This window comes from Apus apus, chromosome 22, assembly GCF_020740795.1.
Source record: "Apus apus isolate bApuApu2 chromosome 22, bApuApu2.pri.cur, whole genome shotgun sequence".
Classification (NCBI taxonomy): Eukaryota; Metazoa; Chordata; class Aves; order Apodiformes; family Apodidae; genus Apus; species Apus apus.
In genome coordinates, this window is record NC_067303.1 from 6248776 (window position 1) to 6263407 (window position 14632).

At 57.5% G+C, this 14632-nt stretch overlaps 1 protein-coding gene across 1 annotated transcript; it reads left to right on the forward strand.

Annotated features, from left to right (window-relative positions):
• Positions 1–570: 570 nt before the first annotated feature.
• On the forward strand, positions 571–10281 carry TMPRSS13 (transmembrane serine protease 13). Its single transcript, XM_051638318.1, has 13 exons — positions 571–591; positions 5761–5932; positions 6247–6348; positions 7061–7183; positions 7270–7399; positions 7655–7747; positions 7839–7882; positions 8414–8573; positions 8664–8836; positions 9086–9184; positions 9437–9579; positions 9714–9866; positions 9994–10281. The coding sequence occupies exons 1-13, from the start codon at positions 571–573 to the stop codon at positions 10006–10008; spliced, it is 1428 nt and encodes a 475-aa protein (XP_051494278.1). The 3' UTR covers positions 10009–10281.
• The last annotated feature ends 4351 nt before the right edge of the window (positions 10282–14632 follow it).

Below are 14632 nucleotides of genomic sequence, written 5' to 3' on the forward strand. Positions count from 1 at the left end.
CAGCCTGGTTATGTGGAGCATCAGCTGCATTTCTGGGAAACCAGATGTCTGGACATCAGAAGGCACAAAATGGAGCTGGACCTTTTTCCTTGTAATCTGAATATTTTCACCTGTTCCTCCCAAGTGTGAGTTCTGGGCTAAGCAAAGCATCTCCCAGCTCATGCCCACAGAGGAAGAGGAAGAGAACTCTGCCTTCTCCTTGCACCATGTGAAAGCATCGCTCTATTGCCAAGGAGTGGAAAAGCCTCTGGAGTGGGAAAGGGCAGTTAATTTCATTTCCCATCTCATCTCCCGGACCTGCGGTAGCACCCAGCGCCCCTGCTGCCCCGCGTTCCCCAGCGCAGGGCGGTATTTTGCGTGCCGTGCCTGGAGCAGTTGGGAAACAGGCAGCAGTGGAGCCGGGCAGCAGGTCCGACTGGTTTCCCTCCTCAGCCGGCGCTGGCACTGACGTACGAACCCGCTCGCCAAACAGATCCTGCCCCGGCCCCGCGGACCTGGCTGTGCTCGGCTCGGCACGGCACGGGATGGCTGTGCCGGAGCTCTGAGCCCAGCCCAGCCCTGCTGCGGCCGATGGACGGGAACACCTCCCCGGTAAGCCCTGGGCAGCTCCCCCAGCGCGGGACGGTGGGGATTCTGGGGGCTTGTTCCGTGTCCGTATGGACTTGCTTCCCTTGGGTTTTGGTGAAGGGCCTGGGTTTTCCTTCTGGGGCATTGGCTTCACAGCAGCCTGTTGCTGCTGGTGGGGAGAAGGACCCAGGGTGAGCTGCCCGTGGGGCTGATGCCTCCGGCAGCCCTCGGCACGCGGAGGCAGGAGGGCTGCCCAGCAGCATCCCTGGGCTCAGCCCTGTGCTGGCACAGGAGGCCCTGGGGCCTCTGCTGCTTTTTGGAGCGGATTTGTCAACCAGGGACACTGGCTGGTGGGTAGGCTGGTACTGTGCTGGGTCCCACGGGTGCTTGGCACCTGCTTGGTACCCATGGGGCTCCTCAGTCTAAGTTCTCTGGCACCTCCTGCCAGCACATCTGCAGCAGCAGCACAGCGGTGGCCCCGGTCCCTGCTGCTCTCCCTTGCTTGCTCCCTGGATAGTTTTTCCGTGCTCTTTTTGGGTTGGGTTGACCAGGGCCTGCTCAATCTAAGTCGTGGGGCCCTGCTGAGGATCCTGTCATGAGGAAAACATCCGTCCCCAGCCGGGCACCGGGCTCAGCCCGCCCAGGCGAGGCCGGGGGTAATTACGGCACCAAGCGCTGCTGGCTGTGCCAGCCACGTCCGGAACGTGCAAAGCCAGGAGTCACAGGGTGGATGGGGCTTGAGGGGAGGCAGGACCAGCTGTGAAAGCCACCCTCTTCCTGCCCCTTGGCATGTGGGTGCCACAGGGGCAGAGGGGGGGCTCATGTCAGATCCTGGCTGTGTCCTCAGGTCATGGTAATCTTGTCCCCATCACTGCTTTACAGGGTGTTCCTAGCTCCTGGTGGCCCCAAAGCAGGCAGAAGCACTGCATCTTGGTGACAGCATGGTGGGAATTGGGATGCCCTTGTATGGAGACAACTGTCCCATATTGGACGTCCCCACTGGGCTACCTTGGCTTTGTGGCTTGGATTAAATGTGCCATTAGGAGTTCTGGGTACCACCCTTGGCTCTGCACCTGCAGGAGTGCTGCTTTATCTTTCCATGCCTCAGTTTGCTTTTCTGCGGAATGGGCTGAGCAGCAATTACTCAGCCCCTGGAACGTTTTCTGGTCTCTGCCTGAAGGGCTTCTCACACTGGCATAGGGCAGCTTGTCCCTGGCCTGATCAGCTGACTCAACTGTCACAGCTTGTTGTCCACGCTTGCAAAATGGCCCTGGTGTGCCTGGGGATTTCACCTCCCAGTGTGTTGCCCCTTTACGGCATCTGCATCTCAGCAGTGTCCACCCACAGCTCCTGCTTGCTTTGTCCCCATGGCCCTGCCCAGCCCCAAGCTTTTGGCAGCTGGGGGGCTTGGGCTGGGGGTCTGTGCCTGCCCAGGGAAGCACAGCAGGCCACCATTCTGCTGCAGCACTCCAGCAGGATGGGGTCACTGGAGAGAATGGAGCTTTCACAGGCTTACGAGGGTTTTGATCAGGTGAACGTGAGGACAATGTCACTGTTGTGTGCCTGCTGAGCTGCTCTGCCCTGGACAATCAGGGCTGCACAGCCGGAGATGGATCCAGTTCCCTGCCCCGAACAAGGGCTGTCAGCAGCAGAGTGAAGGTGAGGAGCCAGCTGCTGAGCTCAGGTGGGAAGAATGATCACTCATTTGGGCAGCTCCTTGCAGCTTATTTAAGGCAGGCTGCTTCCTTCCCCTCTTGATGATCCAGATTTTGGGTAGCTGCTGTGCCCCTCTGCTCCTCTGAGACACACTGGGCCCAGCTCTGGTTGCAACACCCCAGGTGTTGCCCGGCTTCTTCTGCTCTGCCTCCCTCCCTGAAACTGCAGGTGGCTGTTGGCTGCTTTCCCTGCCTTCTTCCCTATCCCTGTGGATCCTGAGCCTCAGATCCAACCCAGAGCTCTCCCTAGGGACTGCCCTCTGCCTGCATGGATGTGGGGGTCTTGCCTCTGCAGCAAGGAGCCAGGCTGGAGGTCAGTGCTCATGACAGCTCAGGGTACAAAGGGGACAGGCTTCTCCAGCGCTATTGCCAGTGGCTTAGGTGCTTTTCCCAGCTCTGCTGGAAGCCTCAGACCAGAGTGGAGAAGAACTGAGGTGGTGTTTATGCTCACGACAGGTTGAGCAAAGGGTTTGTGTCGCAGACAGGCACTGTTCACTCATCCCCTGGCAACCTGGGCCAGGCACAAGGTGAGCAGAGCTGGCGAGTCCCCGTGTGTCCCCATTGTCCCTCCTCCCATGGGAAGGAGCAAGGAGCTGGTGCTGCTCCCCCACACCTGACTTTCAGGCAGCAGCCTATGGCAGTGCTTGAAGCTCTCATGGCTGGTGGAACTTTTGCAGAGAGGATGTCAGATAAAGGGCTCAAACCACAGCCATGCATGTGAGATAAGCATGACTCTAGGTCTGACTTTTATTCAAAAGCCATCCAAGGATGACTAAAGGTTTTGTGGGCAGCACTCGCAGCTCGCTCACCAGGGTAATGCTCCTTACAGAAACATCTTTGAAAAGCTGCTGCCATCTGTTCTGTGCTCCAGTGGCTGCACAACAGCACCCAGCTCATTACCAGGAGCCTCTTGTAAAAGTTTTGTTAGCTTCTGTGATAGATGTAAAAAGAATTAAATACTTGGACTTTAGACTTTTAAGGAAATAGGTGGCTAATAGTTCATCCAACTGTTAGAAAGGGCAGGTGCTTCTTGCTAGGGAATAGTAAGAGCAATCTAATCTATGGTGAGCTTGTGTGTTAGCTTGAAATGTTTGTACACTGGAGGTAGAAATGTTTTAGCAACTAGCATCATCTGCTTCCTGGTGAAGCTGGGTTGTGTTTCCTAGTGCACTGGACAGATTTGTCTTTAACAGGATTGTAATTCTGCAGCTCTGCTAACTGCAAGGGGTTACACCTGCTGCAGAATGAGGCATGTGAAACATCAGACGTGTGGCGATAGGAAACAAAGGCCCACGTAAATGATACTGCCTGTGTATTTACAAAAACCTCGTTTACATCTAGACAGAAGAAATTCTTTTCCTAGGAAGGGCTCCTGGCATCAGTTCCTTGTTTCTGCAGAGCAGGGGTGCAGGACCTGCTGCAGTTCTGTCTCGCTGACTGCACGTGCCTTCTAGCAGTGGGCAATGGGGATGCCCAGGGATGTTCAGTGGGCACTATGAACACTCAGGGGTGCTTCAGGGGCACTGTGGATGCCCAGGGATGTTCCAGGGGTGCAGTACTTGCTGTGAGAACTTTAATTCAACTGGTGTGACTGCTCAGGCTGGCTGGGGAAGACATTGCTGGAGCCCTCTCCTGGCTGCTGTGCCAGCCCAGTCCCCTAGAGCACCCTGAGGGGCTGCTCTGGGCCCCCTTGGATGATCCTGCAGCGTGGTTGTCCCGGGCTGGCTCACACAGCTGCTGGGAAATCCAGGCACAGGGAAAACCGGCCGCCGGCTGCAAGGCTGAGCGGATTCAGGCTGGTGGCGGCTGCCTGGCCAGACAGGGTGAGACGGGGATGGGCTGAAGGTGTGAAACAGAAACCGAGCGGGGAGGTGGCTCTCGGTGGCCGGGGGACGTTAGCGGAGTCTGTGCGGCGGGAGGCGGCCCCGCACACGCTGCGGGTGCTGCGCCCGCCGGCTGCGGCACCGGGCGGGGGGCAGCAGGCGAGGCAGAGCTGCGGGGCGGTGCGTGAGTCCCCGCCGCGCTGGGGCGGGGGCCGGGGCAGACCCCGCGCCGGCGGGCGTGACTCACGGGATAATGCCCAGGAAGTTACACCACCGCATTGCAAGGAAGGGCACAGCCGTATTTACAAAGCATGAGCCTGAGCAGGCTCCCGACGTGCTCATTAGGGCTCCTGATTTCCCACCAGGAAACACGAAGGCAGAGAAAATCCAGCTGGAAGATGGGGAATAAAGTCGGTGGGCTCCTGTTCTGCCCAGGGGTCCTGTCCTGTGCCCCTTCCAGAGCAGTGCCCGGGTGCTGTGTGCTGGCATGGCATGGGAATGCTGGCATGGCATGGGAATGCTGGCATGGCATGGGAATGCTGGCATGGCAGGGAAGGGGTGGCTTCTGGTTTCGGAGAAATGGGAACTCTAGCAGCTGCAGGGCCAAAAATCAGAGACAGGCTTCAAGAGGGGGTTGCTGAAGCCCACCTCTAGGCCATTGGGGGGGTCCCTGGGAGGTGTGGGTGCCAAAGGATGGTGGCTTCACTTCCCCTAGGGGTGGTCCTGTTGTGGGACAGCAGGGACACTGTAGGGACAGGCACAGTCTAAATTTGACTGACTCTCCTTGAACCAATGCAGCCACAGCTGGTCCTGTCTGTGTGATGCTGGGAGCTGTGCTGGGAAGCAGGAGGAGCAAGGTTGTGTGGGAAGTGGCTTCTGAGATCAAACCCAGGCTGTCACTGCAGTGTCACTGCTGGCTGGCCATGCACCTCCCAGTTCCTGCCAGGCACAGCAGCGTTTCTTGTTGCCGAAGGTGTAGCTGAGATTTTACAAGGCAGAGAAAACAGCATTTATTGTGGGCTTTGGACACCTGCCTTCTCCTAAGGAAAATGGGAGGCCCTTGCTTCTGTAGCTGTTGGAAGGTGATGGAGTGCTTGGAATAGTGTATCTTGAAGAAAGGTAACAAAAACAAATTCTCCTGCAAATTCATGGAGTGACACAACTGCAGAACAGCATTCCAAGGTGCAGGACGTTTCAGGGCTTGGAAAACACTGATTATTAAGTATTACTAAATAACAGCTGGAAATTGCACTGTATTTTTCAAATGGCTAATTAAGGATAGATGCATAAATTGGGGCACTGGCCCCGTGGAACTGGGCCACAGTGTGACTGACCCAATGCCAAATAACCAGCTGATGGCTTCCACCAAAGCGATGGGCTTGGGAGGCTTGGCCAGCAGCCACCTGAGGGGGAAAAACTCTGCAGCAGAAAGATTTTTTGCTCTCCCACGTGGGATATGGTAACTTGCCGTGAAGTTCATGGCACTGTGGAGGAACAGACGCCAGTGGCAAAGGCTGGTTGTACTGGAGAGCCTAGTGCCGTGCCGGGCAGCTCAGCTCCTTTGCCTTCACGGCTGCACGGGCACTGGGGTGGCAGCTGTGGGGACTGTCCAGTGGGCAACGGTCACTGCCAGTAACTGTCACCTCTTCTTGCAGGCCACGGCGTCGCCCCTCAGTATCCCTTCCAGCCTCCATGCCTCCACAACCAGCAGCATCTTCAGTGCCCGACCTCCACAGCCTCGGGAAAGTGTCTTAGGCGTGAGCTTCAAGCCCTACAGCCCTGAGTCCAGCCCAGCCCCAGCCACCTGCACGACCTGTGAGAGCACACGTAAGAGGATGGTGCCACGGGTGGGCTCTGGCCTCTGCGGCCCCCGCTCCCACCTAGGGTGGGGAGGGAATGGGTCCCTGTGCCCACAGGCTGGTGTTTCCCTGGGGGTGTGGGGGGTTCCATGGGCAAGGGAGAGGACAGTGGCAGGGTGGGGAGATGCACGGGGAGTTGTGGGGTGTGCGTGTCTCTCTTCCCACCCCTCCCATGGGTCCCTGGGGAGCCAGGGAGCTCCTGGCATGTTATGGTCAGCAGTGGGGTCTGGGCACCCTGGGGAGGCAGGTGCTGCTCCTGACCCTGCCTCTGCCCCCTGCCAGGATTCTCCATGTTCAGAGCTCCTTGCATGAGCCAGCGGCGGCTTGTGCTCATCTTCTGCGTCTCTGTCCTCATTGTGCTGCTCATCGCCCTCATCCTGCTGTGTGAGTGGGGTCCCAGTCTGGGGTGGCTCAGGGTTCCCTGTGGGGAGGCCTTCGAGGGGTTGGGGGCCAGCAGAGGCTGGGGGGACCTGCACTAGGGAGGACCTGCCACGGGGAAACCGAGGAGGCAAGAAGGCAGGGATGTGCTCTTCCCATTCCCTGAGTGTCCCTGACACCTGGTGGACAGGCAGGAGGAGTATCCCTGGGAAAGGGAAAGCCTGTGGTCCCAGTGGGGCTGCACCTCCTTTCTGTCTCCTGAGCTTGCTTTGGTGGGGCAACCCCAGCAGCACCCACACTCATCCTCCCCGGGACATGGGATTATTGGGCAGGACCCTTCAAACCAAGTGCAGTCCCTAGGCAGAAAGGCACAGAAACTGGGAAAATCACTTTAATCCTCAGAACGTTCTCCAGCTGCTGTAGCTGGTGGGCTTGAAGCATGGGGTAGGCTGGCTACATCTTTCTGTAGGAGCAGGCTAAAAGAAGGGTCTGTGAGAGAGAATTGCTGGGCTGGCATGGTGGGGTACCTGGGAACACTTTAGCCCTGCAGCTCTTCAGTCTTGCCTCAAAGGGCAGCCCTGCACCCAAGCTCGTGCTTGGGAATGCCCTTCAGAGCAGCCCTTCTCTGGGCTCCTGTCCAGCTGGGTGACAGCGTTGTCACACACAGCAAGCCCTTGCCACCAGCCCTGGCCTCACCCCCCCCTCTGCTTCCCTCCAGTTATGTTGTGGAGGTCACAGACTGGCATCGTGTACAAGGAGCCGGCCGAGACCTGCAGGGACAGCCCCGTGCGCTGCGACGGCATTGCCGACTGCTCCCAGAGGAGCGACGAGCTGGGCTGTGGTGAGGCACCCGGGCCCAGGGGTGGTGGGTGGGAGGGGGTCCCTGTGGTGCTGGGCTCCACCAGCCTGCCTGCTCCACCCCTGCAGTGCGCTTCGCATCCGATGAGTCCCTGCTGCACGTCTACTCCAGCGTTGAGAGCCAGTGGCTGCCAGTGTGCAGCACCGACTGGGACGACTCCTTCTCCAGAAAGACCTGCCAGCAGCTGGGATTTCAGAAGTAATTCCCTGGGGATGGGTCATCCTACTCGGGCACTAGGGTCCTGCCAGCCCCCTGGGTGTTGCTCTGGCTGGGTGCACAGTTTGCTGTGCTGTTTTCCCCCAGCATCGTGCTATTATTCTACTGCACGTCCAGTGAGGCTCTGGGTGTTTTAGTCCATCCCCCCAGGCTTTGTGTGCAGAGCCTCTGGGAAAGCAGGGGTGGGTGTTCAGTGCCCAGCGAGGAGGGACCCTCACAGCCTCTCTCCTCTCCTAGTGCATCACAGACCGAATACATTCCCCTGCACATCCCTGGCAAGAGCCTCACTGTGAGCAACGAGCGAGACACCATCCAGCAGAGCCTCAACAGGTACTGGGCAATATCACCTCCTGTCCCTGCCCCCTGGCCCTGGTGCCATGGGGCCAGGGCTGAGGCTGGTTCTCCCTCTTCTCTCCTGCAGCTCCCAGTGTCTCACGGGAAAGTACGTCTCCCTCCGATGCACAAGTAAGGGGCCTGGCTGGCAGGGAGCATGGCAAGGGTGGATAAAGCCAGGCACACCCTCAGGAGAGGTTTCCTCCTTTCTTTGCACAGGGTTGGGTAAACAGGGCTTTTTCCAGCAACCTTTCTGGGTAATTAAACTATGAGGATTGTGTTCCCATGATCTCCACTGGCCCCTATTAACTCCCGAGCAGTGCTGGTGCCTGCAGGTGGGAGAGGAAGTGGTCTCAAGTTGCACCAGGGGAGGTTTAGACTGGATATTAGAAGGAACTTATTCACTGAGAGGGTTATCAAGCATTGGAATGGGCTGCCCAGGGAGGTGGTTGAATCACCATCCCTGAAGGTGTTTAAAAGACATGTAGAAGTGGTGCTTAGGGACATGTTTTAGCAGTGGACTCAGCAGAGTTGGGTTGATGGTTGGACTTGATGATCTTAAAGGTCTTTTCCAACCAGAGCACTTCTGTGACTCTGTTGTGTGCACCCCCCCTCTGGGCTCACCTCTCTGAGCTCATCCCTCTTCCCTGCTCTCCTCTCCAGCCTGTGGGCAGCGGATTTCTGGCCGGATCATTGGAGGAAAGGAAACCTCAGTGAGCAAATGGCCCTGGCAAGTCAGCGTGCAGTATGGGACCATCCACATCTGCGGCGGCACCATCATCGACGCGCAGTGGGTGCTCACTGCAGCCCACTGCTTCTTCATGTGAGTGCTGCTGTGCCACCCTGGGAGTGCTGCTGGGCAGCCCCCTGCCCTGCCCCTCACAGCCTGCTGTCCCCTCCTGTCCCTGCCCAGGAACAGCATGAAGATCCTCGATGACTGGAAGGTGTACGGCGGGGTCTCGGACCTGAAGCAGCACGCGGAGGGCATCCCTGTCTCCCAGGTCATCATCAACTCCAACTACAGCGACGATCATGATGACTATGACATCGCTCTCATGAAGCTCTCCAGGCCACTGACACTCTCAGGTGAGGTCCCTCAGCTTGCTGTGCCACAGGGCTGGGCTGGGGGTGGCTTTTCGGGGAACAGAGGCAGCTTGGGTCCCCTTAAAGCTGCCCTGGGGGTCGCTGTGCCTGCGGGCAGTGTGGGCACCAAGGGGATGTTCCCTACATGCCCAGCTCCTCCCCGGCCGCAGTGCTGGGGATGGTAGTGGCTGTTTTGCTCCTGGGTGACTCATCCCTCTCTCCTCGCCTGGTTTTCATCACGTCTCCCTCCAGGTCAGGTTCGCCCAGCCTGCCTCCCCATGCATGGCCAGCAATTCCAGACCGGCAGGTCCTGCTTCATCACTGGCTTTGGGAAGACCAGGGAGAACGAAGGTGAGAGAGGACCCTGGCGCCCTGCAGGCAGCTCTTGTGTGCAAAGGCAGCTCATGGGGCTCTGCTGCTATATCCGAGGGCTGTTGCAACAGTGGCTTCCCTCCTGGCCATGTGGTTCTGCCTAAATAAGCCCTGTGAGAAATACCAGTGTGTGTCCCCTCGCTGCCACAGAAGCTCCTGGTGCTGCAGAGGGGCCCAGGGGCAGCAGGGGGATGAAGCCCACCCTGCCCCACGGCTCATCCTGCCTTGCAGATAACACATCCCCAAAGCTGAGGGAGGCTGAGGTGAAGCTGATTGACTACAAGATCTGCAACAGCGACAAGGTGTACGAGGGCTACCTGACCCCTCGGATGATGTGCGCCGGGTACCTGCAGGGAGGGAAGGATGCGTGCCAGGTGAGCTGGGGCACGCGGTCCCTGCTAGGAAAGATGACGCAGGACTGGCAGGGCTGCCTACTTGTCCTGCATGCCAGTGTCCCCTGGCTGAGGGGCATCTCCTATCTCCTCACTGCTCTGCCCTTCTCTCCTAGGGTGACAGTGGAGGGCCCCTTGTCTGTGAAGAGAACGGCCGCTGGTACGTGGCGGGGGTGACGAGCTGGGGGACAGGATGTGGCCAGAAGAACAAGCCCGGTGTTTACACACGTGTGACAAAGCTCCTCAGCTGGATATACAGCAAAATGGAGGTGAGGTGGCAGGGCTGTGCTGGGGCAGGGAGGCTTGCCAAGGGGTCCTGGGTGCACTGAGAGGGGTTGTGTGCCCCCAGCCCAGCCCCTGGCCCCTCACTCTTGCTCTCCCCTCTCTCCTTTGCAGAGTGAGAACAACTAAGGCTGGGATGGACACTTGCCTGGGCTGTGCCTCTCCAGCCGGTGCCGTTGCTGCCAGGGCACGATGCTACCAGCAGATCCCCCCACCATCTCCAGACTGTCCACGCAGGCTGGGACCTGCCACTGCCCCCACCTCTGAAAATATGGCACCTGCAAAGTGACTCTGCCCTCACCCCCAGGGGCAGCAGCTGGTGCTGGTGGTGGCCCTGGCCGTGCCGGCTGGCCGGCGCTCCTCACCCCATCTGTGCTTCTCCTCGTGGAAATAGACCTGTGCAGAGGGGGCTCTGCGAGTGCTTCCTGGCAGGGCTGTGGCACATCCCCTCCGTGTGGTGGAGCTTGTGGATGGATGGCAGTGAGGAGCAGAGGAGCCAGGGGATGCCCGTGGTGAGGGAGCGCTGCCCTGTGTGCCACGCTGCCCCGGCCACTGCAGCTCCCACACCTGCAGGGCCACACTACCTGGTTTCCCTGGAGAGGGATGAGCAACAGCAAGGTGCAGTTACATCACCCTCAGGGAGGAGCAGCAGTTGCTCTCCTCTTTGCAGACGGGTTTAGGAAGCGCCTTTTAAAACGATGTTCCACCCTGCGAGAGAAACCCCTGTTTGTCTTTCCATGCTGTGGCTCCAGCCTGAGCCAGCGCTCACTCCCAGGACTGCCTGCAGCCCCTGGGGAGGATCTGGGCAGCGTGGGGCAGGTCTGCACACCGCGGGTGGCTGCGGGAGGTGTGGCAGAAGCCAGCAGCAGCCAAAGGTCATGACAGAGAGGGATGGAGAGCAGCCAGCCGTCCTGGCAGCACCAGCCCCTGGGTCTCACAGCTCTTTGTGCAGTGACCGTGCTGGATTGCTTCCTCCTCCCTCAGCTGCTGAGCATGCAGGGATGGTACAGCCAGCATCACCTCCATGCCAGAGGGGGGACACATTTCCCCCCATGGAAACAAGTGCCCGCATCTTCTCAAGGATGCTTTGAGGCACACAAGATGCTCCAGGAGACCCTCAGGGTGGCGGTGGGAGTGCCTGTTGGGCAGGCAGAGGCTCGTTGTCCCTTGGCTAAGGTTGTGCTCCTCTCCCAGCCATGGGGTCAGCTGCAGAGGGGTCCTGGGGCACCTGGCCACCCCATGCTGTTCTCAATAAATGTTTTGGTAGTGCTCCACGTGGAGACAGCTCTTTTGGACTGGCTGGAAAGGACCAGGTTTCTGACCTGTGTTGCTTACAGCAGGGCTGCTGGGCTCTTTGTGAACTGGGAAGGCTCATTTCTGCCATCTTCAGCCACACATGATCTCTGGGGCTGCAGAGGCTCCCTGCAAAGTGGAGGTGAGAAATCCTCAGGGTATGTGGGCTGCCACAGGTGTGTCCCTTCCTTGCCTCCCAGGAGTATCCCCTGAGTTCCCAGAACTTGGCTGCCTGCTGTGGAAAGGGTCCCTGCAGCAAAGAGTTGTGGGTTGTGTTTGAATTTGGGGATAGCAGGTCCAGTCCAGCTCTGTGTGTGCAGAAAGCACCTGCCTCTCCCAGGGCCTGGGAGTGGTGCTGGCAGCTGCTCTGGACCTGCACCGAAACAAAGAGAGTTGTTGCCTTTTGGGAAACACTGAGTCAGCCTGACCTCAAATAACTTTTCAAAGCAGCAACCCAGAAACCTCCCACAGTGTGTGCGGGCCTCCCTCCAGTCAAGAGGCCAAGGGACTGTTTTCACTGTACTTTATTACATCTTTGCTGCTCAGCAAGTTCAGGGGGAATAACCTGCTGCTGGCAACAAGCTGCCTGTAGCTCAGGCCAGAGAGGGACTTTGTGTAACTCTGGTGTCGGCCCAGGATGCTCAGGCTCTAGTCGTTACAGGGCAATGTCTGGCTGGAAAGGGCAGAGCTGCAGGATGAGAAGCAGAACCTGTGGCTGTGCTGTGCTCCAGTGTGCACAGACAAGCAGGGTGTGGGGCTCAGCTGGAAAAGGCTGAGCCAGAGCAGAAACTCTGCTGGGCCTGAACACAGCTGGTGCTGCCAGAACAACACTGAAAACAGTGGCTAAAAATGGCAGTGAGAGAAGGAGCAGAGCTGTGGTGTGGGGGGTGTGAGGTGGGGCTGCTGCCCTGCCCACCTGCTCCTGGGGGGAACCAGCACTTCCCCAGAGAGCCCAAGGTGTCCTCCCCAAGGGAGTGCTTGGGACATTGCAGATGAGGCTCCTTGGGACATCAGTGACGTGGGGAGGCTGGTGCCTCACCTGCAGCTGGCTGCAGAGCCGCTGGCCTCCCCGGGCAGTGGCAGTGCCAGGGTGTCCCTGTCCTGGCCACGGTCTGGGTGCTGCCAGCAGTGGGGCTGGCACTGGGCTCAGTGGTGGCACATCCAGTGTTTGCACATCCTGCTCGGAGGTGGAGTCAGGCACAGGACACAGGGAGCTGCTGAGGCAGGAGATGGATCTGTGCTGGGTGTGAGGGGCTAAGTGCCACCCTGGTGACAGGAGGGACAGCAGGGAAGAGCAGGGGCTCCCTGGCACATGGAATCTCCACATCACCACTGCCCACCTGGCATGTGCAGCAGTGGAGGCAACAGGCTCCTGGACAAACAGCAGCAGCTGAGGTGGGTACAAGTAGGGGGTCCTGCCTGACTTCCCTGCTCTATGTTGGTCTGATTGAACTGCAGATTCAATGGGCCTTAAGTTACTAACCCAGCTTATGTTTGTCTAAAGGTTCTCTGGGACCTTGGGGTTTCTGCTTATAAAAGTCGTAGCATGCAGTGCAGAGCAGCAGTTCATTGTGCTTTATTGCTGCGTGAGAAAATAGGCTGGAGAAACAGATCTTTTGGGAAAGAGTAAACAAAAAGTTGGAAAGTAGTAAGAGCTAATCTTGCTGGAACCTATGTTTCTGGTGATGGTGCTATTTCAGTGCCTAGATGACCTGCTCCTCTGCTGAGAACTTCACCTCCCCAGAGGTTATTGCTCCTCTGCTCTCTGAAATAGCCCCACAAAGCAGAGAGAGAATTTCAGCCCCTAGTGCAAATTCTGTTTATTTCTTCTAAACCTGATGTCCAGCAGTCTCTCCTCTCAGGCCCACAGGAAAGCAGGCTGTGTTTTCCCAAGGGCTGAAGTTTTCTTGCCAGATCAGGAGCATCTTCCCAGACAAGGGGTGCTGGGTGTGGTCCCACATCTGGCTGGGCTGTTTCTGTGTTCCTCTGTGCTTTGGAAGTCATAGGCCAATGTCCCCAAGGAACATAAATTACAAAAATACAAGCCTGGCGGGCACCATGTGAATTACTGCCCATTAGTCGTGTTTTTCCCAAATTCTCCTTTTATAGCTCTTTGTTCTGTCAAAACTGGTTTGTTGATGCAGTTTGAGAGATGATGTTTCTCAACAAAAATGTTTTCCCCGTAGTTTTGGATTGGTTCCCTTCCACAGCCAGAAACACCATCACTGAGCTTCAGCTTGTGCAGTGCCCACTCTGGCTGTGCTGGGTGAGGGAACAGAGTCCCCAAGCAGCTCCAGCACAGCCAGCTGCCTTGTTACTCACTCCCAGGGAAACTCGGAGCACAAAGAATGACTTAGACCTGATGTGAGACAAGGTTTTGGGGTTAAAATGTGGCCGTGTGGCTGCACACAACTTTTGTCACTGCTCCCTTCTCCTGTGTGCCCTGACCAGGCTGAGGGCTGCGTTGCCATCGAAGAGGCAGTTTGCAAGAGAAGGGAAAGACCTTAAAATTGGAGAGAAAAGTTCTGGAGAGCCAGGAGCTCCTTCCCCTACCCCCTGCCAGGCCTCTCTGCCCTGAAAGCACAGGGAGGAGACGCGGGCTCCCGCCTAAGAGGACGAACGCCGAGATGAAATCATGCCCGTGTCAAAGCTGCTGGCAATGCTCCTATTGATTCAAACAGCATGAGGAGATCAGCCCAGCCCCTTCATTAGCATAAATCAGCATCGCCGGCCTGGCCTGGCGGCTGCTAGCCCACATTACACCAGCAAAAGGTTTGGCCCAGTTTCACCAGAAAAGAGACCAGGGATGGGTACAGCTCTGCCCAGCCCCGCAGGGCAGATGTTCACCATTAGCAGCTGCTGGAGCCACTTTCCCTCCCGGGGAGTAGCACAGTGGCTCCTTCCCATGGGGCCTCTGTTTTACTGAGTTTGTACAGGAAAGAAAAAAATAAGAGGGGGGGGGGAAATCTATGCTGCCAGTTTTTTAGATTCTACTTGTTTTGGGCAGCACCTTGCAGATCTATACATGGAGAAGTAAAGGCAGAGGGGCACTGCCAGCTCTGCAGAGACCTGCTGCCCTCCCTGCAGGCCCTGGCAGAATATTTTACTGTGTGCAGTGGATGGTAACAGCTGAGGAGTGGGTAAGGTCAGAGGAGCCCCAAACTTGATTATCATAACTGCTCCATCCCTGCCTCGCTCACCGCAGGGCAGCTGGCAGCCTTATCACCTTATCACTGTGCATTAAGGAGACTGGACACTGTCCAGCTCCTCTGTGTTGGTCTGTATCTCTTGACCCTTCTGAATAACTGCCTTGAAATGCCAGTGCTGCTTTATTTTCCTTTTACGTTTTACTGGAAACTGGGAAATGAATGTATAATAGACCATGTGACATTACTGTCTGATTCCTATCTAAGATGCATTTGAGTTGTATGGGGATGGACCAGCTCAGTGGTGATAGCAT